Genomic DNA, 26495 nt, shown 5'->3' on the forward strand with positions numbered 1-26495 from the left:
TAGGAAAACATGGTATTTGAGGTCAAAGGAACAGATGGTTTGACTTATAGTGGTAGTAGTAGGGACAACGATATATTTTTTAGGAAATAACTGGATGACAAAGAGGGATGAATCAAGGCTTTAGGAACTGGTTAGAAGGTAATGCCACTTTTGCAGATGAAGACTGGTAGGTCAAGTTTGAGAGAGAAGTAAAAACAAGTGAGTTTGAGATACAAACTCATACAAGTGAAAATGTTTAGAAGACAGGAAGATGTACAAATCTGAAAGTTAGGGCTAAAGATATAAATTTTAGAAGCAATAGTATTTAAAGTATTTAAAGGTTGGGGGCACCTGGGTGACTCAGCTGGATAAGCATCTGACTCTTAATTTTTGGCTCAGGTCATGATCTCACAGTTTGTTGGATTGAACCCCACGTCAAGCTCTTTGCTAACTGTGCAGAGCCTGCTTGGGATTCTCTCTTTCCCTCTCCCTCTATTCCTCTCCAGCTCGCTCTCTCTTTCTCTCTCTCTGTCTCTGAGTAAATATGTGAACATTAAGATGAATAAAGCCAGAAGATTGGATACTATAACCCAGGAAAACTGTAGTGACCAAGGTGTGAGGCAACTCTACAGATAGAATTTCCCCAGTTATTCAGGCTACAGAGCAGAATATGACCATACCAGAACTTCCAAGTTGACGTAATAGTCCTAGCCATACAAAGAGGCTAATTTAACTCTCTTGGTCCCATTTCCAATCACCTGAGAAAGAGAATCTGATTGGCCCAGTTTGGTCAGTTGTCTACCCCTAGCCCAATGAACAGTGACTATGGGTATCAGATCTGAGAGTATAAACTGGTTACTGGAGGGTCAATTCCTATAAATGGAGTAGGGAGGAAGGGGACAGAGACTTATTTCTTAGAGAAAAGGATGAGCATTGTGTTGCAGGATGAGCAGATATTTAAAAAAATACCCCAAATGATATGCATCAATTCTACAATCAGAAAAATTGATTTCATTTAAAAAATTGTATTAATGTTGATTTTTTGAGAGAGAGAGACAGAGTGTAAGCCAGGGAGGATCAGAGAGAGAGAGGAAGACATAGAATCCGAAGCAGGCTGCAGGCTCTGTGTTGTCAGCATAGAGCCTGACACGGGGCTTGAACTCCTGAACCATGAGGTCATGACCTGAGCCAAAGTCGGACACTTAACTGACAGAGCTACCCAGACACCCCATGATTTCTTGTAAAATGACTAACATTATTAATGAATGCTTAATTTTACTCTTTTTAAAAAAATATACTCCATGCCCAACATGGGGCTTGAATTTGCAACCCTGAGGTCAATAATTGCATGCTTTACCAACTGAGCAAGCCAGGCACCCCAAAGTTTTTTTTTTTTTTTCATTTTATTTTAAGTAATCTCTATTCCCAATGTGGGGCTTGAACTCATAACCCTGAAATCAAAAGCCAAATAAATGCTCTACTGATTGAGACAGCCAGGTACCGCTTAGTCTTACTCTTTAGTAAAGAGTGGTCAACACTGCCACAAAAAACTAGTATGTCATGTACCTTCATGAAAATGTTGATAAATTCCTCCTACAATCTAATTATAGCCTACACAAGTCATCCTAAAATTGCATGTAACTGACTGGACTTTTCCTTTATTTCAGTGTCCTCTGGGATCTCCTATGACTTGGGAACTGATACATTATATCTCCTGAGGACAACACATCAGAGGACCTAGTGGAGACATAGACCAATAGCTCTGATGGTACCAGTGTCGAAAGGTAAATTCAGTGCCTGAAGATGGAAACCTTTTAGAGTTAAAACAGTGTTCAGTCTGTTATTGTGGGGCATCTTGCTAACCTTCATAGTGACTGCTTTGCTCTTAGCTCTTTTCTTCAAACTTTAACATTTTATTCCTCAATTCTTATAACGAAAGTTTTACTGTGTGGATTTAGGAGGTGAAGCTAAATGCTACCACAACAAAAGCTGAGAACAAATGAATGGTTTCCTTCCTCTGTCCATGTGATTACTCCTTCAGGCTCACTGAGCAGGAAGGGGCAACTTAAGATGAAAGAGCATAGCCCACAAGAGCTTCCACACACACCTTAACATATTTTTGTTGACTTTGTTCCTACTTACTTTCCCACCCCTCAGTCTTAATCACAGCTACTATTGATTGTATTTTCACTTGATTTTACTTCTATAAGAAATTTTCAGGGGTGCCTGGGTGGCTTAGTTAACAGTTAAGTGTCTGACTCTTGATTACGGCTCAGGTCATGATCTTATGGTTTGTGGGATTGAGCCCCGCATTGGGCTCAACACTGACAGCATGGAGCCTGCTTGGGATTCTTTTTCTCTCCCCCTTCTTCCCCCTCCCCCACTCACGCTCTCACAGTCTTTCTCAAAATAAATAAATAACCATTTAAACAAAAAAGTGGTGCCTGGGTGGTTCAGTTGGTTAAGTGTCTGACTCCTGGTTTCAGTTCAGGTCATGATATCACAGTTCATGAGTTTGAGCCCCATATCAGTCTCTGCATTGAGCACATGGAGCCAGAACCTGCTTTCTCTCTCTCCCCCTTTCTCTCTGCTCCTCCCCAATTCATGCTGTCTCTGTCTCTCTCAAACAAATAAAGCTTTAAAAAAATTTTTTTTTCAAAGGTAGGGTGCTTTATGCATTTCCATGGTGTATCAGTGATGCAGCCACATTGGATGAAAGCTTGACATTATTGGGGTGCCTGGGTGATTCAGTTGGTTAAGCATCCGATTTCAGCTTAGGTCATGATCTCACGGTTCGTGGGTTCAAGCCCCGTGTCAGGCTCTGTGCTGACAGCTAGCTCAGAGCCTGGAGCCTGTCTTTGAATTCTGTGTCTCCCTCTCTCTCTGACCCTCCCCTGCTCACACTGCCTCTCTCTGACTCTCAAAAATAAATAAAAAACATAAAAAATTTTAAGAAAAGAAAGCTTGGCATTATCTAGTAAAGTTGACATGGGACTTTACTTCTGGGTAAAACATTTGCAGAAAATTTTGCATATGTGTACCAGGAGACTTATACCAGAATGTTCATAGAAGTGTTACTCATAAAGCAAAAAAAGTGGAAACAGCATGTCTATAACTCAGAAAATGAATATACATTGATATATATTCATAAAATGAAATAACAAATGTATTTTTAAATAAGTCTAATTTTCATTTTTTCCATTTGTGCCACTTTTATTTATTTTTTTTTCCAAATTTTTATTTATTTTTTAAATATAATTTGTTGTCAAATTGGCTAACATACAGTGTATAAAGTGTGCTCTTGGTTTTTGGGGTAGATTCCCATGGTTCATCACTTACATACAACACTCAGTGCTCATCCCCAAAAGTGCCCTCCTCAATGCCTGTCACCCATCTTCCCCTCTCCCCCACCATCAACCCTCAGTTTATTCTCTGTATTTCAGAGTCTCTTGCTCCCTCCCTCTCTGTTTGTAACTATTTTCTTCCCCTTCCCTTCCCCCATGGTCTTCTGTTAAATTTCTCAGGATCCACATATGAGTGAAAACATAGGATATCTGTATTTCTCTGACTGACTTATTTCACTTAGCATAGTACCTTTAACCACCATGCATTTGGATGTTTTCTAAACTTTTTCCTGTGGTTGATTTCAAGTTTCATAACATTTTGATCTGAATATCTGCATGGTATGATCTCAGTTCTTTTATGTTTATTGAGGGCTATTTTGTGACCCAGTATGCGATCTATCTTGGAGAATGTTCCATGTGCACTTGAGAAGAATGTGTATTCTGGGGTGCCTGGGTGGCTCAGTCGGTTAAGCGTCCGACTTTCGCTTAGGTCACGATCTTGCGGTTCGTGGGTTCGAGCCCCGCGTCGGGCTCTGTGCTGATTGCCAGCTCAGAGCCTGGAGCCTGTTTCAGTCTGTGACTCCCTCTCTCTCTGGCCTTCCCCTGCTCATGCTGTCTCTCTCTCTCTGTCTCTCTCTCCTAGAAATAAATAAAACATTAAAAAATTAAAAAAAAAAAAGAAGAATGTGTATTCTGCTGCTTTAAGATAAAAAGCTCTCAATATATCTGTCAAGTCCATCTGGTCCAGTGTATAATTCAGGGCCATTGTTTTTTTATTGATTTTCTGTCTAGATGATCTGTCTTTTGCTGTAAGTGGAGTATTAAAGCCCCCTGCAATTACCACATTCTTACCAATAAGATTGCTCATGTTTGTGATTAATTGTTTTATATATTTGGATGCTACCAAACTGGGTGCATAAACATTTATGATTATTAGCTCTTCTTGATGGATAGACTCCATAATTATGATATAATGCCCTTTTAATCTTTTGTTACAGCCTTAAGTTTAAGATCTAGTTTATCTGATATAAGTATGGGTACTCCAGCTTTAAAAAAAAAAATAGTTTATTGTCAAGTTGGTTTCCATATAACACCCAGTGCTCATCCCAACAAGTGCCTCCTCNACTCCAGCTTTATTTTGACTTCCAGTAGCATAAGATGGTTCTCCATCCCCTCACTTCCAATCTTAAGGTGTTCTTACATCTAAAATGGGTCTCTTGTAGACAGCAAATAGATGGGTCTTATTTCTTCATCCATTCTGATACCCTATGTTATTTGATTGGAGCATTAATCCATCTGCATTTGGTTTTATTATTGAAAGACATGGATTTAGAGTCATTTTGTTATCTCTAGGTTTCATTCTTGTAGTGACGTCTGGTCCTTTGTGGTCTTTGCAACATTCTACTCATAGAGTACCACTTAGGATTTCTTGCAGGGCTTGTTTAGTGATAATGAACTCCTTCAGTTTTTGATTGTCTGGGAATACCTTTATCTCTCCTATTCTAAATGACAGGTTTGCTGGATAAAGGTTTCTTGGCTGCATATTTTTCCTATTCAGCACATTCAGTATTTCCTGCCAGTCCCTCTGGCCTGTCAAGTTTCAGTAGATAGGTCTTTACTACCCTTATGTGTCTACCTTTGTAGGTTAAGGCCCATTTGTCCCTAGCTGCTTTCAGAATTCCCTATTTATCTTTGTATTTTGCCAGTTTCACTATGATATGTCGTGCAGAAGAATGATTCCTGTTATATTTGAAGGGAATTATCTGTGCCTCCTGGATTTCAATATCTATTTCCTTCCTTAGATTGGGGAAGTTTTCAAGCTATGATTTGTTCAGGTACACCTTCCACCCCTTTTTAGCTCTTCTTCTGGAACTCCTATGATACAGATATCATTACATTTCATTGAATCACTTAGTTCTCTAATTCTCCCCTCTTGGGCCAGAATTTTTTTATCTCTCTTTTTCTCGGCTTCCTTTTTTTCATAATTTTATCTTTATGTCACTTATTCTCCCCTCTGCCTCTTCAATCCTTGCTGTCACTGCCTCTATTTTGTACCTTATTTACAGAACTTTTTAATTCATCATGATTATTTTTCAGACCCTTGATCTCTGCAGCAATAGACTCTGCTGTCTTCTATGCTTTTTTCAAGCCCAGCAAGTAATCTTATGACTATTATTCTAAATTCTTGTTCAGTTATATTTTTTTTTATCTGTTTTGATCACTTCTTTAGGTGTAATTTCTTCCTGGGATTTCTTTTGAGGACAATTCTTCTGTTTCATCATTTTGACTAGTTTTCTGTCCCTTATGTGTTTTAAAAGCTTATGTGTCCTGCACCTGTGAGCACATACAGAAGTCATACGTTGACTTGAAGGGCCCTAGACAGCTTGGCCCTTCAAGAGGTGTTTGTTGGAGTGTGTTACTTGCTCTCTGTTGCTGTGAGTCTGGTTGCTTTATCTCCCTACCTATAGTGATGTTTTGGACCCTCCACCAGGTGTGCTTTGATTTGTTGTTGAAGTAGCCCTGGAAAAGATAAACAAACAAACAAAAACAGGGAAAAAAAATGAAAAACACCAGCTACAGCAAAACAACAGGGTGGGGGCATTGTTGGTGGAAGAAGCCTTATACCATACAAAGAAAGAAATGATAGGAGTGGAGAAAAAAGAAAAGAAAATTGACCGTGTAGAGAAACTATATGGCTTAATCCAGAGAGAGAGAGAGAGAGAGGAAAATAAAGAAGGAAATATAGAATAGGTGTAAAGAGAATAGATTAAATATGTCTGCTTAAACAAACCAACAACCAGCATAATCAGACTAGAGGAGGGAAGAAATAAGAAGGAGAAAAGGAAGATATTTATATGTATACATATATATAAAATAAGAATTGTCCACAAATTAAATCAGGAAATGCAAAACCACTGGGTGACTTCGAACTGGTGGCAGCGCTGGTCTGCAGGAGGGACCACCTAGTTCATCAGCATCAATCCTGCTCTGGTAGATATGCAGTTAGGAGGTGCAGAGGGGTGTGGCTCGGTGTCGGCAGGTCAGGCCTCCACTGTGGCCCTGCTGTTCAATTCCTTGAGGCTCCACCTTGTTGGTGATGGGGAGAACAACTCCTCCACTGACTAGGTGTCCCAAACCACTCTGTTCAGGCTGTCCTCACAGTGCTGTGGGCACAAATGAGGCAGTTTGTCCCACTCACTGACATCTGTGCTCTCTGGCTCTAGGCTGAGATTTAAACCCCAGTATCTTAAAGGGTCCTGCTCCCTATGCCCTGGTTCCAGGGAAGTGCTGCTCTGCACCACTGATATATGGCCTCTGGCTGGCAGGTGCAGGCAGCCTTTGTCCACTGAACAGTTATATACCTTCTTCCCACAGCACTCCAGGGAGGGAATTGCTTTCTCCCACTGGGGACTGCACCTCTGGACTAGTTACTGAGCCCTGGACTGGTTCTCTTCCTCCCCAGGTGCACAAACAGGGCAGCTGGCCCTAGTCCAGAGAAAACCCCACAATTAGAGATTGGATCTTTGTCCCAGTCCGGGTCCGTGGTTTTTCTCTTGTTCAGCCTCTCTATCTCTTCCCTTTGTCTCTCCACAGAAGGGGATCCCTCCCATTCTTGCCTACGTGACCCGTTTTCTCTTTCCCAGTTCGGAATCATGCACCTATGGCTCCCCATGTTGTCCCCATGGGTCTAATTTTCTTTATAAAATTATAAAGACATATAAGGCAGGCCCGCCTGGGTGGCTCAGTCAGTTAAGCATCCAACTATTGATTTCAGCTCAGGTCATGATCTCATAGTCATGAGATTAAGCCCTGCATCTGCCAGTACAGAGCCTGCTTGGGATTCTTTGTCTCCGCCCCTCCCCTGTTAATGTGCTTGCTGTCTCTCTCTCTGTCTCTCAAAATAAACATTAAAAATCTAAATTAAAAAAAAAGAAATATACAGCAGTTAGTAATGATATAACATTTAAGGTAATAATCACCTCTGGGGGAGGAAGGGAATAGGATGTGTGGGAACTTGCAGAGGGTTCTTAGTGTGTTAGTAATGTTCTGTTTCTTAGGCTAGTATGTTTGTTTGTGTATACTTTTATTATTCTTCAAACCATCCATATGTTTTATTTCATTTATATGTGTGAGATGTATATAATAAAATTTTTATAATTATACATATATAATGGATATTGTATATATTATATATAACAGTTTTATTGGGATGTAATTTACATGCCATAAAATTCACTTTCAAATTGTACAATTCAGCAAGTTTTATTATATTGACAGTTTTGCACTCATACCCACTAATTTTAGAACATTTAATTACCTCAAAAGAAACCCTCTAGTGGGGCACTTGGATGGCTCAGTCAGTTAATCATCAGACTCTTGATTTCAACTCAGTTCATGATCTCATGGTTCATGAATTTGAGCCCCACATAGGCTTTGCACCAATAGCACAGAGCCTGCTTGGAATTCTTTCTCCCTCTCTCCCTGCCTCTCCCCTGTGTGCTTGTGTGCTCACTCTCTTTCTCAAAATAAACTTTAAAAAAAGAAAAAAAGAAATCCGGTAGCAGACATTTCCTATGTCCCCACAGCCTGCCCCTCATAATCACTCATCTGCTTTCAGTCTCTATCAATTTGCCTGGTCTGGACATTTTGTGTAAATGGAATCATATAATATATTTTTGTGTGTGTCTGGCTTCTTTCACTTAGCATAATGTTTCCAAAGTTCTTCCATGTTATATCATTTATCAATGCCTTCATTCCTTTTTATTGCATAATAATATTTCATCTTATGGACATCCCACATTTGTTTATATATTCATAAATTGGTGGACATTTGGATTATTTTCACCTTAGGGCTGTTATGAATAATGCTGCTATGAACATTTGTGTACAAATTTTTGTGTGGACCTGTTTTTATGTTTTTTAGTTATATACCCAGAAGTGGAATTGCTAGGTCATATGGTAGCTCTACATTTAACATTTTGAAGAATTGCAACACTGATTTTAAACCAATCATGCCCTTTTATGTTTCTACCAACAATGTATGAGAGTTCCATTTTTTTCATATCCTCCTTGTTATTGAAGTCATCTCTTGTGTGTGTGTGTTTAATGTTTATTTATTGATTTTGAAAGAGATAGAGACTCTGCAAGTAGGGTATGAGGGAGAGAATCCCAAGTAGGCTCTGCACTTGGCAGAGCCCAGTGCAGGGCTCGATCTCAGGAACCACAAGATCATGACCTGAGTCAAACCAAGAAAAGGACACTTATCCAAATGAGCCATCCAGTAACCCCTCTTGTTTTGTTTTTAAAAATTTATTCTTTTTTGGTTTTGATTTGTACTTCCCTAATGAATAATCAAACTGAACATCTTTCATATGTTTATGATCCACTTGTTTAGCTTCTTTGGAAGAATGTCTCCTTCAATCCTTTGTCCATTTTTTAAAATGTTTGCTTGTTTTTGAAAGAGAGAACGAGAGAACGAGTGGGGGAGACAGAGAGAGAGAGAGGGAGACACAGAATCCGAAGCAGGCTCTACACTCTGAGCTATCAGCACAGTGCCTGATGCAGGGCTTGAATTTGTGAACCTTGAGACCATGACCTGAGCTGAGGTCAGATGCTCAACTGACTGAGCCACCTAAGCATTCTGATCCTTTTTCCATTTTTCCATTGAGTTATTTGTCTTATATTGTCAGTTGTAAGAGTTCTTTTTGTATTTTAGATACTAATCTCTTATCAGATATATGAACTGCAAATATTTTCCCCATTCTGTAGGATGTCTTTCCTCTTTCTTTTTTTATTAATTTTTTAAAATTTACATTCAAGTTAGTTAGCATATAGTGCAGCAATGATTTGAAGAGAAGATTCCTTAAGGCCCCTTCTCATTTAGCCCATCTCCCCTCCCCAACCCCTCCAGTAACCCTCTGTTTGTTCTTTATATTTAAGTGTCTCTTACATTTTTGTCTCACTCCCTGTTTTTATTTTTGCTTCCCTTCCCTTATGTTCATCTGTTTTGTATCTTAAAGTCCTCATATGAGTGAAGTCATATGATATTTGTCTTTCTCTGACTGACTCATTCACTTAGCATAATACCCTCTAGTTCCATCCACATAGTTGCAAATGGCAAGATTTCATTCTTTTTGATTGCTGAGTAATACTTCATCATATATGTATATACAGCATCTTCTTTTTTTTTTTTTTAATGTATTATTCATTTCTGAGAGAGAGAGACAGCATGAGCCGGGGAGAGTTAGAGAGAGAGGGAGACACAGAATCTGAAGCAGGCTCCAGGCTCTGAGCTAGCTGTCAGCACAGAGCCCAACACAGGGCTTGAACCCATGAACCATGAGATCATGACCTGAGCTGAAGTCAGACTTAACCGACTAAGCCACCAAGGCACCCCAATATACAACATCTTCTTTATCCATTCATCCATTGATACACATTTGGGCTCTTTTCGTACTTTAGCTATTGTTGATAGTGCTGCAATAAACATTGGGGTGCATGTGCCCTTTTGAAACAGCATACCTGTATCCCTTGGATAATTACCTATTAGTGCAATTTCTGGGTCACAGGGTAGTTCTATTTTTAATTTTTTGAGGATCTCCATACTGTTTTTCCAGAGTGGTTGCACCAGTTGCATTCCCACCAGCAGTGTAAAAGAGATCCTCTTTATCTGCTTCCTCGCCAACATCTGTTGTTGCCTGAGTTGCTGACAGGTGTGAGGAGGTATCTCATTGTAGTTTTGATTTATATTTCCCTGATGATGAGTGACGTTGAGCATTTTTTCATGTGTCAGCTGGCCATCTGGATGTCTTCTTTAAAGAAGTATCTATTCATGTCATTTGCCTATTTCTTCACTGGATGATTTGTGTTTTGGGTCTTGAGTTTGATAAGTTCTCTATAGATTTTGAATACTAACCCTTTATCTGATATGTCATTTGCAAGTATCTTTTCCCATTCCGTTGGTTGTCTTTTAGTTTTGTTGATTGTTTCCTTTGCAGCAGTGCAGAAGTTTTTATCTTGCTGAGGTCCCAATAGTTTGTTTTTGCTTCTGTTTCCCTTGCCTCTGGAGACATGTTGAGTAAGAATTTGCTGCAGTCAAGGTCAAAGATGTTTTTGCCTGCTTTCTCCTCAAGGATTTTGATGGCTTCCTGTCTTACATTTAGGTCTTTCATCCATTTTGAGTTTATGGTGTAAGAAAGTGGTCCAAGTTCATTTTTCTGCATGTTGCTGTCCACTTCTCCCAGCACCACTTGCTGAAGAGACTGTCTTTATTCCATCGGATATTCTTTCCTGCTTTGTCAAAGTTTAGTTGGCCATACATTTGTGGGTCCATTTCTGGGTTCTCTATTCTGTCCCATTGATCTGAGAGTCTGTTTTTGTGCCTGTACCATACTGTCTTGATGATTACAGCTTTGTAATACAGCTTGAAGTCTGTCTTTTCACTTTCTTGATAGTCCAGATCACGAAAGTTAATTTTGATGAAGTCCAGTTTTTCTCTTGTCACTTGTGGTTTTGGTTTCATGTCTAACTTCATAGTGTCATATTTAACACTGCCTAATCCAGGGACACTTAGGTCTACTTGTATGTTTTCTTATAAGGATTTTATAGTTTTAGCTCTTACATTTAGGTCTGTAATTCATTTTGAGTTAGTTTCTTACATGGTGTGAGGTAAGGATCCAAATTCATTCTTTTGCATGTGTCTTTCTAGTCATCCAGCACCATTTGTGGAAAAAAAATCTTTCTCCATTGAATTTTCTTGGCACACTTGTTGGAAAGCACTTTACTGTAAATATAAGGGTTTACTTCTGGACTCCCAATTTTATTGCATTAATCTACATACGAATCCTTTGTCAGTACTGTGCTGTCTTGATTATTGTAGCTTTGCAGTAAGTTTTGAATTCAGGATGTTTGAATCCTCCAACCTTATCCTTTTTTAAGGTTATTTTATCATTCTGGATTCCTTGTATTTCCATATGAACTTTAGGATCAGCTTGTCAGTGTCTGGGGAAGAAAAAAGCCAACTGGACTTTTGATAGGGACTACATTGAATGTGTATGTGAATTGTGGAAGTATTGCCATCTTATCAGTATCAAGTCTTTAAATCCATGAACATGGGATGTCTTCCTATTTATTTAAACATTTTTTAATTCCTTTAAATGATTTATAGATTTCAGTGTAAAAATTTTATACCCCTTTTATACATTCCCATATGTTTTATTTTTATGCTATTGTAAACTGATTTGTTATATTTAGTCTTAGGATGGTTCATTGCTAGTAGATAGGAATATCATTGATTCTTGTGTACTGATCCTGTACCCTAAAACCTTAGTGAACTCCTGTATTAATTCTAGTAGTATTTTTAAAGTTTATTTATTTTGAAAGAGTGCATACATGAGCAGGGGTGGGGCAGAGAGGGCAGGGCTAAGGAGACAGAATCCCAAGCAGGCTTCATACTTTGAGTTTGAAGCCCAATGCAGGGCTCAGTCTCACAAACTGTGAGATCATGACCTGAGCTGAAATCTGGAGTTAGAGGCGTATTCAACTGAGCCACCCAGGTGCCCCTCTTATTACTTTTTTTAAAGTGGATTCCTTAGGGGCACCTGGGTGGCTCAGTCGGTTGAGTGTCTGACTTTGGCTCAGGAAATGATCTCATGGTTCATGGTTTTGAGCCCTGCATCGGGCTCTGTGCTGCTGACAGCTAGCTCAGAGCCTGGAGCCCGCTTCGGATTCTGTGTCTCCCTCTCTCTCTGACTCTCCCCAGCTCATGCTCTCGCTCTCCCTCGCTCTCCCTCGCTCTCCCTCGCTCGCGCTCTCTCTCCCGCTCGCTCGCGCTCTCTCGCGCTCTCTCTCGCTCTCAGAAATAAATAAAACATTTTAAAAAATTAAAAAAATAAAGTGGATTCCTTAGGATTTTCTATATCTGTTAATACAGATAGTTTTACTTCTTTTCTGATTTGGATGTATTTTCTTTTTCATGCCTAATTTCCATGGATAGAACTTCCAGTAAAATGTTAGGCTCAAACTCATGAACCATGAGATCATGACCTGAGCCAGATATGCAACTGACTGAGCAACCCAGGTGCCCCTGGTTAAAAACCTTTTTATGTGTTGCTTGATTCAGTTTGCTATTTTCTTGTCGAGGATTTTGTGTCTGTAGTTATAAGAAATATTGATCTGTAGTTTCTTTCTTGTAATGTCTTTGGTTTCAGACTCATGTAATAAATTGGGAACTATTGCCTGTTCTATTTTTTGGAAGACTTTGTGAAGGATTAATATGAATTCTTCTTTAAACATTTGGTAGAATTCATCAGTGAAGTCATCTGGGCTTGGACTTTTCTTTGTGGGATGTTTTTTTATTAAAAATTCCGTCTCCTACATCTGTTCAGATTTTTTGTTTCCTCTTGAGTAGATTTTAGTAATTTGTGTCTTTCTAGGGAATTGTCCTCTGTAGCTAGGTTATCTAATTTGTTGACATACAATTGTTTTTAGCATTCCCATATAATTCTTTCTATTCTTTAAGTTGGTGTGATGTTACTTTGTTCATTTATGATTTTAGTAATTTGAGTCTTCTCTCTTTTATCTTGGTCAATGTAGCTTAAGTTTTGTTAACTTCATTGATCTCTCTAAGAACCAATTTTTGTTTCATTAATTTTCACTATTGTTTTTCTGCTTCCTGTTTGATTTATTCCTGCTCTTCTCTTTATTATTTCCTTCCTTCTGCTTAATTTGGGTTTAGCTTCCTCTTCTTTTTCTAATTTCTCGAGGCTTGATTTAAGATCTTCTGTTTTAATATAGACATTTACAGCTACAACTTTCCCCATCAGCCCTGTGTTTAACTACATCCAATAAATTTTGGGTTTCATTTTCATTTGTATAAGACATTAAAATAAAATGTGTTTAATTAAAAAAAAAAAAAAAGGAGGAGAACCTAGTCAAGCCAGGAGGTAACAAAGCTATATAATGTCTAGAGCTTGTTCAATTACTGATGCTAAATGGATCATAATCTTTTAATAATTGAAAAATCTATTATGTTCATTATGCTCTTTAGCAGTGTACAACTGGGGGTTTTGTGCTTCTCAAAGCTTTAACTCTTCCATGAACTGAAATATGAACTGGCTGAGATCATTTTCAAAGTCAGAAAAGTCACAATATTAGTGACTGAAAACCCTGTGCAGCACCTAACTACCTAGAGAGTTTAGTCAGTTTTGAGGCCATCCACATGACCAAAAAACCCAAGTAACTTAATTTTGTTCAGAGGAAGGTGCCAGAATGAAGGATTTACATATTGACTTTGTGGAAGAATAAACTTTTGTAGGTTTTATTACAAACTGTATCCAATTTTATTCCTGTTATGTATGAAATGGTTAAAAGTAAATGAAGTAAAGTGCTTATTATAAATGCAGATTTTCATTAAGGTTTATGGTCATGTTAAAAATTTTCTTCCTTGGGGACACCTGGGTGGCTCAGTCAATTAAGTGTCCTACTTTTGATTTCGGCTTAGGTCATGATCCCAGTGTCATGGAATTGAGCTCCACCTTGGGCTCTGTGCTGACAGTGTGGAGCCTGCTTAGGATTCTCTCTCTCCTCCTCTTCCCCTCTCCTGTTCACACACATTCTCTCTTAAAATAAATAAACATTAAAAAAATTTTTTTCTTCCTAGTGATCATACTTTGTTTCCTGTTAAGCTAAGTTTGTCTGGCAGTCAGCTGCATTATTTTGTAAGTTCATTGGTTTGGAAGTTATATCTATTTTATTCACCCCCATTCTAAGCAATCTTGAATTTATTTTAGAAACTTTGGGAGAAAAGAAACGTAAAAATTGTTTTTCTCTAATGTTTATTTATTTCCAAGAGATAGAGGGAGAGAGAGTGAGCGCACAAGCAGGTGAGGGGCAAAGAGAGAACTGGAGACACAGAAACCAAAGCAGACTGTAGGCTCTAAGCTGTCAGCACAGAGCCCAAAGCGGGGCTTGAACTCACAAGCTGTGAGATCATGACCTGAGCCAAAGTAGGATGCTCAACCGACTGAGCCACCCAGGTGCATCAAGAAACTTTTTTTTTAATTGAAGTATAGTTGACACACAATTTTACATCAGTTTCAGGTGTACAGCATAGTGATTCATGAACTCTTATACTACCTATGCTCATTACAAGTGTATCTACTATCTCTATTCAACACCATTGTCTGTATTCCCTATGTTATACCTTTCATCCCTGACTTATTCATTCCATAACTCCCACTTTCCTTCCCCCATTTTGCCTATCCTTCTACCCCTTCCTTCTGGCAACCACCAGTTCTCTGTATTTGTGGGTTTGTTTCTGCTTTTTTTTTTTTTAAGGTTGCACATATAAGTAAAATCATATTGTACTTGCCTTTATCTGACTTATGTCACTTAGAATAATATCTTCTAGGCCTATCCATGTTGTTACAAACGGCAAGATCTTATTTTTTATGGCTGAGTAATCTAATATACACGCCACAGTTTTAAAATGTTTATTTATTTAAAAAAATTTTTTAAATATTTATTTCTGAGAGCGAGAGAGACAGTGTGAGCAGGGGAGGGTCAGAGAGAGAGGGAGACACAAAATCTGAAACAGGCTCCAGGCTCTGAGCTGTCCACAGAGTTCCAACATGGGGCCCAAACTCACAAACTGTGAGATCATGACCTGAGCTGAAGTCGGACACTCAACCGACTGAGCCACCCAGGTGCCCCAATGTTTATTTATTTTTGAGAGAGACAGAGAGACAGCGCAAGATGGGGAAGGGCAGAGAGAGACGGAGACACAGAATCCAAAGCAGGCTCCAGGCTCTGAGCTGTCCACAGAGTTCCAACATGGGGCCCAAACTCACAAACTGTGAGATCATGACCTGAGCTGAAGTCGGACACTCAACCGACTGAGCCACCCAGTCGCCCCTGTATATATATATATACCACATCTTTATCCATTCATCTATCTTGGGTTGTTTCCTTTCTTCTTCTTTTTTTTTAATTTAGTGAGAGAACTGGGAAAAAGGGAAGAGGGAGAAAGAGAAAGTATCTTCCAGCAGGCTCCACACTCAGCACCAGAGCCCAATATGTGGCTCAATTTAATGATCATAGGATCATGACCTGAGCCAAAATCAAGAGTCAGACACTCAACTGTCTGAGCTACCCAGGTGCCGAGTTGCTTCCATGTCTTGGCTATTCTAAATAATGCTAAAGTAAACATAAGCCATGTATATATCTTTTTAAATTAGTGTTTTGGTTAGTTTAAATGTGTTTAGTGTTTTAATGGTAATCACGCAGTAGCTAAATTACTGGATTATATGGTAATTCTATTTTTAATTTTTTGAGATAACTCCATACTGTTTTCCACAGTGGCTATATCAATTTATGTTCCCACCAACGTTGCATGAGGATTCCTTTTTCTCCACATCCACACCAACACTTGATATTTCTTGTCTTTTTGATAGATACTAGCCATTCTGATAGGTAAAGATGATATATCTCATTGTGGCTTTAATTTGCAAATTTGCATTTCTTTTTAAAAAAATTTTTTTTATAGTTAATTTTTGAGGTAGAGACAGCATGAGTGGGGGAGGGGCAGAGAGAGAGGGAGATGCTGAATCTGAAACAGGCTCCAGGCTCTGAGCTATCAGTGCAGAGCCCGACTTGGGGCTTGAACCCTCGAACCATGAGATCGTGACCTGAGCCAAAGTCAGACGCTTAACCAACTGAGCCACTCAGATGCCCCTGCATTTCTTTGATTATTAGTGATGTTGAATATCTTTTCATGTCACCCAGCTCTTAGTTTTTGGTTTGTTTTTAAGTAAGCTCTATACCCAATGTGGGGCTTGAATTCCAGACCCCAGGATCAAAAGTCACATGTTCTATTCACTGAGACTGCCAGGTCTCATATATATGTGTGTATATATGTATATATATGTACATATGTGTATATACGTGTATATATATATGTAGCTTCTATGCTGAACATTGGGCTTGAACTCACGACCCCATAGAGATATTTTAAAAGGACACTAGAACCAGCTGGAAAGTCTCACACTGGCTGAATCTGGGACAATTTGAGCTGACGATGAATAATGATAAGGGTGCCTGGGTGGCTCAGTCAGTTGAGCCTCCAACTCTTGATTTTTGACTCAGGTCATGATCTCACAGTCATGAGATCAAAGCACCACATTGGGCTCCACACACTGGGCATAGAGCCTCCGTGGGATTCTCCTTCTCCTTCTCTCTCTGTCCTTCCCCTGCTTTTGTGCTCTTTAAAAAAAAAAAAAGGATAAAAATTAGGGGCGCCTGGGTGGTTCAGTCAGTTAAGCATCTGACTTCAGGTCAGGTCAGGATCTCATGGTTTGTGACTTCGAGCCCCATGTCAGACTCTGTGCTAACATTTAGCACAGAGCCTGGAGCCTGCTTCAGATTCTGTATCTCCCTCTCTCTCTGTACCTCCCGTGTTCATGCTCTGTCTCTCTCAAAAATAAACATTAAAAATTTTTAATTAAAAAGTTAAAAAATAAAATTTTGAGGGAAAATGTATAATGATATCAGTGGATTATAACCCATTAACTAAAATAGGAATCCATGAGATTGTATACATATAAATATATTAAGTAATAAATAAATGTAGTGAAGGAAAATCTTTACCTTATAGTATAATTCCAACAAGTAGATGTAGGGGTAATGGAATGAGGCTTATTCTATGGCTATGTCCTTGTTTTTAAGAAATAATATGATGAAATGTTTAAAAGTAATGGGACAGGGGCACCGGGGTGGCTCAGTTGGTTGAACTTGATTTTGGCTCAGATCATGATCTTACGATTTTGTAGTTCGAGGCTTGCATTGGGCTCTGTGCTAATAGCATGGAGCCTGCTTGGGATTCTCTCACACCCCATCTCTCTTCCCCTTCTCTGCTCATGCCATCTCTGTCTCTCTCAAAAATAAACTTTAAAAAAAAAAGTAATGGACACTATATGTACAATTTACTTTCAAGTGGTTCTGAGAAATAATAAAGATATATGTAATATATTGTGAGATATATATTTGGAAAACAGTTTAGCAGATTTTTAAAAATTTAAACATACACCTGTCTTATGACCCAGCTATTTCATTCCTACATATTTTCCCAAGAGAAATTTTAAAATGTACATACAAAGACTTATACACATATTTTCATTAGCGACTCTACTTGTAATAGCCAAAACCTGGAAACAGTTCAAGTTACCACCAATAAATGGATAAATAAATTATGGTATATCTGTACAGTGAAATACTACTAGCAACCAAAAGGAACTATTGATATGAGAAATCAATCAACCATGGATGAATCTCAAAATAATTATACTTTTGAAAAAAAAGTCAAAACAACCACCCCAAAATTAAAAAATAAAATGGCTACATAATGGATGATTTGATCTATATGTAATTTAGAGAATAGAAACTATAGTGATATAAAGCATATCATTGGTTTCCTGGAAACTAAAGTAGGACCAATCCTACTAGGACTAGGTTAGAATGGGGTACAGAGAATGCTTCATAAAGGGGCACAAGGAAACTTGGCAATCATGGATATGTTTGTTATCTTAATTGTGATGGTTTCACAGTTATAACATATGTCAAAATTGACCAAATTTTACACTTTAAATATATTTTCAGCTTATTACATGCTAACTATACTTTAATAAACCCTTTCTTTAAAAACTTATGTTTTCCGGGGCGCCTGGGTGGCTTAGTCGGTTAAGCGTCCGACTTTCGCTTAGGTCATGATCTCGCGGTTCGTGGGTTCGAGCCCCGCGTCGGGCTCTGTGCTGTCAGCCAGCTCGGAGCCTGGAGCCTGTTTCAGTCTGTGACTCCTTCTCTCTCTGACCCTTCCCTGCTCACGCTGTCTCTCTCTCTCTCTCCTAGAAATAAATTAAAAAAATATATATAAAAAAAAAACAAAAAAAAACCTTATCTTTTCCAAAGGATAGACCAGAGAGGAGGTAGTGGTGGCTGAGGTGGTTCTGAGACTGAAGTTCTAAGCTCTTTCTTTTGGGGAAAGAGCTGTATTTTGAGTGCTGGGGTTTTAGGATCTTTCCCATCCAATCAGAGCTGAGTCTGAGCCAGTGAACATTCACACACTGAAAAGTTAATCTAGCTTCCTCTGCTTAGAACAAGCAGATGCTCTGTTTCAAGGAGGCAACTTTGGGATTAGTTTCTCCAGACCATAAAAACAAATTAGATGACTCTTTGGTAGTCAAGAAAGGTTTCTATCATTTTCCTTAGTAAAGGTTTGAAGATGGTTGTGGGCACAGTCTTTGTCTATGTCCAAATTATCTAGTAAGTAGGAAAAATAGAAGAGTAAATTAAAAAGAAAAATTAAGTAGACTAACAGCCCTATTTGATTTTTTTTTATAAAGAGAATGTACTTTCTAGACACGACATTGAGTCATACCTTGTGCTGAAACAATATGGAATGACATTCCATATCCAGGAATAATATGGAATGATAAAAGAGGTCCATTAGCACACATTTCATACACTTCCTGAATTTCCTTTCAAACACTCGACTCAGATGGATTGAAGCCCTCTAGGCAAAATGTGATGAGAGACCTGATGGGTTAAAAAAAAAAGTTACATGTAAAAATAATCTCTATTTACCCTTTTTTGTTTTTTGTTTTTTAATATTTTTTATTTATTTCTAGGAGAGAGAGAGAGAGAGAGAGAGAGANTTTTTTTTTAATTGAAGTATAGTTGACACACAATTTTACATCAGTTTCAGGTGTACAGCATAGTGATTCATGAACTCTTATACTACCTATGCTCATTACAAGTGTATCTACTATCTCTATTCAACACCATTGTCTGTATTCCCTATGTTATACCTTTCATCCCTGACTTATTCATTCCATAACTCCCACTTTCCTTCCCCCATTTTGCCTATCCTTCTACCCCTTCCTTCTGGCAACCACCAGTTCTCTGTATTTGTGGGTTTGTTTCTGCTTTTTTTTTTTTTAAGGTTGCACATATAAGTAAAATCATATTGTACTTGCCTTTATCTGACTTATGTCACTTAGAATAATATCTTCTAGGCCTATCCATGTTGTTACAAACGGCAAGATCTTATTTTTTATGGCTGAGTAATCTAATATACACGCCACAGTTTTAAAATGTTTATTTATTTAAAAAAATTTTTTAAATATTTATTTCTGAGAGCGAGAGAGACAGTGTGAGCAGGGGAGGGTCAGAGAGAGAGGGAGACACAAAATCTGAAACAGGCTCCAGGCTCTGAGCTGTCAGCACAGAGCCTGACGCAGGGCTCGAACCCATGAACTGCTAGATCATGACCTGAGCCGTAGTCAGATGCTTAACCGACTGAGCCACCCAGGTGCCCCAATGTTTATTTATTTTTGAGAGAGACAGAGAGACAGCGCAAGATGGGGAAGGGCAGAGAGAGACGGAGACACAGAATCCAAAGCAGGCTCCAGGCTCTGAGCTGTCCACAGAGTTCCAACATGGGGCCCAAACTCACAAACTGTGAGATCATGACCTGAGCTGAAGTCGGACACTCAACCGACTGAGCCACCCAGTCGCCCCTGTATATATATATATACCACATCTTTATCCATTCATCTATCTTGGGTTGTTTCCTTTCTTCTTCTTTTTTTTTAATTTAGTGAGAGAACTGGGAAAAAGGGAAGAGGGAGAAAGAGAAAGTATCTTCCAGCAGGCTCCACACTCAGCACCAGAGCCCAATATGTGGCTCAATTTAATGATCATAGGATCATGACCTGAGCCAAAATCAAGAGTCAGACACTCAACTGTCTGAGCTACCCAGGTGCCGAGTTGCTTCCATGTCTTGGCTATTCTAAATAATGCTAAAGTAAACATAAGCCATGTATATATCTTTTTAAATTAGTGTTTTGGTTAGTTTAAATGTGTTTAGTGTTTTAATGGTAATCACGCAGTAGCTAAATTACTGGATTATATGGTAATTCTATTTTTAATTTTTTGAGATAACTCCATACTGTTTTCCACAGTGGCTATATCAATTTATGTTCCCACCAACGTTGCATGAGGATTCCTTTTTCTCCACATCCACACCAACACTTGATATTTCTTGTCTTTTTGATAGATACTAGCCATTCTGATAGGTAAAGATGATATATCTCATTGTGGCTTTAATTTGCAAATTTGCATTTCTTTTTAAAAAAATTTTTTTTATAGTTAATTTTTGAGGTAGAGACAGCATGAGTGGGGGAGGGGCAGAGAGAGAGGGAGATGCTGAATCTGAAACAGGCTCCAGGCTCTGAGCTATCAGTGCAGAGCCCGACTTGGGGCTTGAACCCTCGAACCATGAGATCGTGACCTGAGCCAAAGTCAGACGCTTAACCAACTGAGCCACTCAGATGCCCCTGCATTTCTTTGATTATTAGTGATGTTGAATATCTTTTCATGTCACCCAGCTCTTAGTTTTTGGTTTGTTTTTAAGTAAGCTCTATACCCAATGTGGGGCTTGAATTCCAGACCCCAGGATCAAAAGTCACATGTTCTATTCACTGAGACTGCCAGGTCTCATATATATGTGTGTATATATGTATATATATGTACATATGTGTATATACGTGTATATATATATGTAGCTTCTATGCTGAACATTGGGCTTGAACTCACGACCCCATAGAGATATTTTAAAAGGACACTAGAACCAGCTGGAAAGTCTCACACTGGCTGAATCTGGGACAATTTGAGCTGACGATGAATAATGATAAGGGTGCCTGGGTGGCTCAGTCAGTTGAGCCTCCAACTCTTGATTTTTGACTCAGGTCATGATCTCACAGTCATGAGATCAAAGCACCACATTGGGCTCCACACACTGGGCATAGAGCCTCCGTGGGATTCTCCTTCTCCTTCTCTCTCTGTCCTTCCCCTGCTTTTGTGCTCTTTAAAGAAAAAAAAAAGGATAAAAATTAGGGGCGCCTGGGTGGTTCAGTCAGTTAAGCATCTGACTTCAGGTCAGGTCAGGATCTCATGGTTTGTGACTTCGAGCCCCATGTCAGACTCTGTGCTAACATTTAGCACAGAGCCTGGAGCCTGCTTCAGATTCTGTATCTCCCTCTCTCTCTGTACCTCCCGTGTTCATGCTCTGTCTCTCTCAAAAATAAACATTAAAAATTTTTAATTAAAAAGTTAAAAAATAAAATTTTGAGGGAAAATGTATAATGATATCAGTGGATTATAACCCATTAACTAAAATAGGAATCCATGAGATTGTATACATATAAATATATTAAGTAATAAATAAATGTAGTGAAGGAAAATCTTTACCTTATAGTATAATTCCAACAAGTAGATGTAGGGGTAATGGAATGAGGCTTATTCTATGGCTATGTCCTTGTTTTTAAGAAATAATATGATGAAATGTTTAAAAGTAATGGGACAGGGGCACCGGGGTGGCTCAGTTGGTTGAACTTGATTTTGGCTCAGATCATGATCTTACGATTTTGTAGTTCGAGGCTTGCATTGGGCTCTGTGCTAATAGCATGGAGCCTGCTTGGGATTCTCTCACACCCCATCTCTCTTCCCCTTCTCTGCTCATGCCATCTCTGTCTCTCTCAAAAATAAACTTTAAAAAAAAAAGTAATGGACACTATATGTACAATTTACTTTCAAGTGGTTCTGAGAAATAATAAAGATATATGTAATATATTGTGAGATATATATTTGGAAAACAGTTTAGCAGATTTTTAAAAATTTAAACATACACCTGTCTTATGACCCAGCTATTTCATTCCTACATATTTTCCCAAGAGAAATTTTAAAATGTACATACAAAGACTTATACACATATTTTCATTAGCGACTCTACTTGTAATAGCCAAAACCTGGAAACAGTTCAAGTTACCACCAATAAATGGATAAATAAATTATGGTATATCTGTACAGTGAAATACTACTAGCAACCAAAAGGAACTATTGATATGAGAAATCAATCAACCATGGATGAATCTCAAAATAATTATACTTTTGAAAAAAAAGTCAAAACAACCACCCCAAAATTAAAAAATAAAATGGCTACATAATGGATGATTTGATCTATATGTAATTTAGAGAATAGAAACTATAGTGATATAAAGCATATCATTGGTTTCCTGGAAACTAAAGTAGGACCAATCCTACTAGGACTAGGTTAGAATGGGGTACAGAGAATGCTTCATAAAGGGGCACAAGGAAACTTGGCAATCATGGATATGTTTGTTATCTTAATTGTGATGGTTTCACAGTTATAACATATGTCAAAATTGACCAAATTTTACACTTTAAATATATTTTCAGCTTATTACATGCTAACTATACTTTAATAAACCCTTTCTTTAAAAACTTATGTTTTCCGGGGCGCCTGGGTGGCTTAGTCGGTTAAGCGTCCGACTTTCGCTTAGGTCATGATCTCGCGGTTCGTGGGTTCGAGCCCCGCGTCGGGCTCTGTGCTGTCAGCCAGCTCGGAGCCTGGAGCCTGTTTCAGTCTGTGACTCCCTCTCTCTCTGACCCTTCCCTGCTCACGCTGTCTCTCTCTCTCTCTCCTAGAAATAAATTAAAAAAATATATATAAAAAAAAAACAAAAAAAAACCTTATCTTTTCCAAAGGATAGACCAGAGAGGAGGTAGTGGTGGCTGAGGTGGTTCTGAGACTGAAGTTCTAAGCTCTTTCTTTTGGGGAAAGAGCTGTATTTTGAGTGCTGGGGTTTTAGGATCTTTCCCATCCAATCAGAGCTGAGTCTGAGCCAGTGAACATTCACACACTGAAAAGTTAATCTAGCTTCCTCTGCTTAGAACAAGCAGATGCTCTGTTTCAAGGAGGCAACTTTGGGATTAGTTTCTCCAGACCATAAAAACAAATTAGATGACTCTTTGGTAGTCAAGAAAGGTTTCTATCATTTTCCTTAGTAAAGGTTTGAAGATGGTTGTGGGCACAGTCTTTGTCTATGTCCAAATTATCTAGTAAGTAGGAAAAATAGAAGAGTAAATTAAAAAGAAAAATTAAGTAGACTAACAGCCCTATTTGATTTTTTTTTATAAAGAGAATGTACTTTCTAGACACGACATTGAGTCATACCTTGTGCTGAAACAATATGGAATGACATTCCATATCCAGGAATAATATGGAATGATAAAAGAGGTCCATTAGCACACATTTCATACACTTCCTGAATTTCCTTTCAAACACTCGACTCAGATGGATTGAAGCCCTCTAGGCAAAATGTGATGAGAGACCTGATGGGTTAAAAAAAAAAGTTACATGTAAAAATAATCTCTATTTACCCTTTTTTGTTTTTTGTTTTTTAATATTTTTTATTTATTTCTAGGAGAGAGAGAGAGAGAGAGAGAGAGACAGCGTGAGCAGGGGAGGGTCAGAGAGAGAGGGAGACACAGACTCTGAAATTGGCTCCAGGCTCTGAGCTGGCAGTCAGCACAGAGCCCGACGCGGGGCTCGAACCCACGAACCGCGAGATCATGACCTAAGCGAAAGTGGGACGCTTAACCGACTAAGCCACCCACGTGCCCCAATTTACCCTTTTTTGGGACTTTAGGTAAGAATATAAAAACTCTACCACCCTTGAACAGAATGAGCCGGGAAGAATTGGAGGACAGCTTGTTTCGTCTTCGTGAAGAGCACATATTGGTGAAGGAACTTTCTTGGAAGCAACAGGATGAGATTAAAAGGTACCTTGCATTCTCCTTAACTCTAAAAGCTAGGGAACAAAGGGGAACAGGGACAAGTAAGAGAAGGAGGTTTTTATTTGTAAAACAAAACCAAGAATCATATTGATCATTTCCTATATCAGGCGCATATATATATATATATATATATTACATATATAAAATATATATGTATTAACAAACTTACTGTAAATGTGATTAACTTATTTAATACTCTGAGGGAGGACGTACTATTAAGAGGCAAAGGAAACATAAAGAGGTTAAGTAACTTGCCTAAAGTCACAACTAGTGAGTAACTGTGCTGAAAAGCCTTTAACTCCAAAATATACCATGTACAGTAACCTTATGTTACTGGCTTTCAAAAGTGCAACTCTTGGGGGCGCCTGGGTGGCTTGGTCGGTTAAGCGTCCGACTTTCGCTTAGGTTATGATCTCGCGGTTCGTGGGTTTGAGCCCCGCGTCGGGCTCTGTGCTGACTGCCAGCTCAGAGCCTGGGGCCTGTTTCAGTCTGTGACTCCCTCTCTCTCTGACCCTCCCCTGCTCACGCTGTCTCTCTCTCTCTCTCCTAGAAATAAATAAAACATTAAAAAAAAAAAAGTGCAACTCTTGGGATGAGACCTGGAGAGGAGTCTGAGATGGAGTGTGGATAGATTAACAGATAGGAAGAATGGGAGTTCTGAAAGTTCAGAGTTTCTCTCTAGGACATATTTTGAAGATAGTGGTGTCAATGCCTTCCAGTCAAAGACTAGCAGGAACACACCTGTAGTTAAGCAAGTTGGGCTTATTACTCATTGCAGCTAGAGAAATACACACTGTAGATGATATAGTCATCTCACTGAGAATGTGTTAGAAGAGAATCTATTATAGGATTTGAGCTTCATTTGGGTGATTTGTGGGAGGGTCTAAGGTAACAGGAGTTTGCTCTAGATGTGATACCATTAGAAAGGAGGGACAACTGCGTTTGCTTATCTCAGTTAATCATTATCTACAGGGAAGGTAGACTAGAGTGAAGCTAAAGCTGTAATTGGTTAGAATAGCAGTTACTTATTAACCAGGAAAGGAGAATGTTTGATATTTTGTGTGTGGCACAGTGACCTTGTGTTTGTGTTTAGATGAAATTAACAGTGGTCTTGTTCAGTATCACTCTATCATGGTCTCAATGGCCTTGTCTGATGTTGGTGTTCTGTGGGATTATGTCCAACAGGATAATAACATAACCTAGCTGTGAACAACAGGCCAGTTTCAAACAACACTGGGAACTGGTTAGGTTAGACCAATTACCAAATATCAAGAGCAGCTTTTTGCTTTCTCAGGGGTAATCTCCAGGAGTGATTCAGAGGTTCATGCAGAATCTACAAGATACAAGCTTCCATTGTATGCCAGCACTCTTCAGAGTGAGAGATTGTTTTATATTGCAGAGAACTTGAGAATCTGGTGAAAGCAGAAGGTTGCATAGGCCAAAAAATTTTGCTTCTTGGTTGATAACCAAAAAGTACTTGAGATTATAGATATTAAGTGGCTAAAAATTAAATTCCATCACTCCTGGCTTGGGACAATTTGCCTATTTCATGACTTGATTTGTGTGGATATGATATGTAATAATAAGAATAGCTAACTCCTACAGTGCTCACAATGCACAGCACTGCACTTAAAAATTTTTTTAAATGTTTTATTATTTTTGAGACAGAGACAGAGCGTGAGTGGGGTAGGGGTGGAGAGAGAGGGAGACACAGAATCTGAAGCAGGCTCCAGGCTCTGAGCTGTCAGCACAGACCCTGACGTGCGGCTTGAACTCACGAACAGAGAGATCATGACCTAAGTGGAAACCAAGAGTCAGATGCTTAACTGATTGAGCCACCCAGGCACCCCTGCACGGCACTGTTCTAAACATTTTACATATATATATATATATATATATATATATATGTATATGTTTTTAATTTTTTAATGTTTTTTATTTATTTTTGAGAGAGACAGAGACAGGGTATGAGCAAGGGAGGAGCAAAGCAAAAGAGGGAGACACAGAATCTGAAACAGGCCCCAAGCTGAGCTGTCAGCACAGAACCTGATGTGGGGATCCAACTCATAAGCCATGAGATTGTGATCTGAGCTGAAGTCAGATGCTTAACTGACTGAGCCACTCAGGCACCCCAACACTTTACATATATTTATTTATTTAATTCTCATAACAATTTAATGAGACAAGTGCTAATTTTATCTTTACTCATACATGAGGAAACTGAGCACAAAAGGTTAATGACATGCCCAAAGCCACATAGTATGTCAGAACTGGCAGGCAGGGGGACCACAGAATCTGATGATGAGGGTTGAAAGCATGATTTTAGGTCAAGATGACAGATAGTGGGGGCTCCTGATTGGCTCAGTCTGTGGAGCATGAGACTCTTGATCTCGGGGTTGTGTGTTTGAGCCCCACATTGGGTGTAGAGATTACTTAAAAAAAAAAAAAAAAAAAAAAAAA

The 26495-nt window shown here is 38.8% G+C and overlaps 1 protein-coding gene across 1 annotated transcript in view; it reads left to right on the forward strand.

Moving 5' to 3' along the window:
- The first annotated feature begins 1709 nt into the window (after positions 1-1709).
- The window catches only part of RPGRIP1 (RPGR interacting protein 1), a 90870-nt gene continuing 66084 nt past the window's right edge, over positions 1710-26495 (forward strand). The window contains exons 1-2 of the mRNA XM_077770348.1: positions 1710-1763; positions 23888-24020. Coding sequence (XP_077626474.1) covers positions 1745-1763; positions 23888-24020 — 152 coding nt within the window. The 5' untranslated portion in view covers positions 1710-1744. The remainder of the gene's footprint in view (positions 1764-23887; positions 24021-26495) is intronic.

Source organism: Crocuta crocuta, unplaced genomic scaffold (genome assembly GCF_008692635.1).
Source record: "Crocuta crocuta isolate KB4526 unplaced genomic scaffold, BGI_CrCroc_1.0 scaffold175, whole genome shotgun sequence".
Taxonomy (NCBI): Eukaryota; Metazoa; Chordata; class Mammalia; order Carnivora; family Hyaenidae; genus Crocuta; species Crocuta crocuta.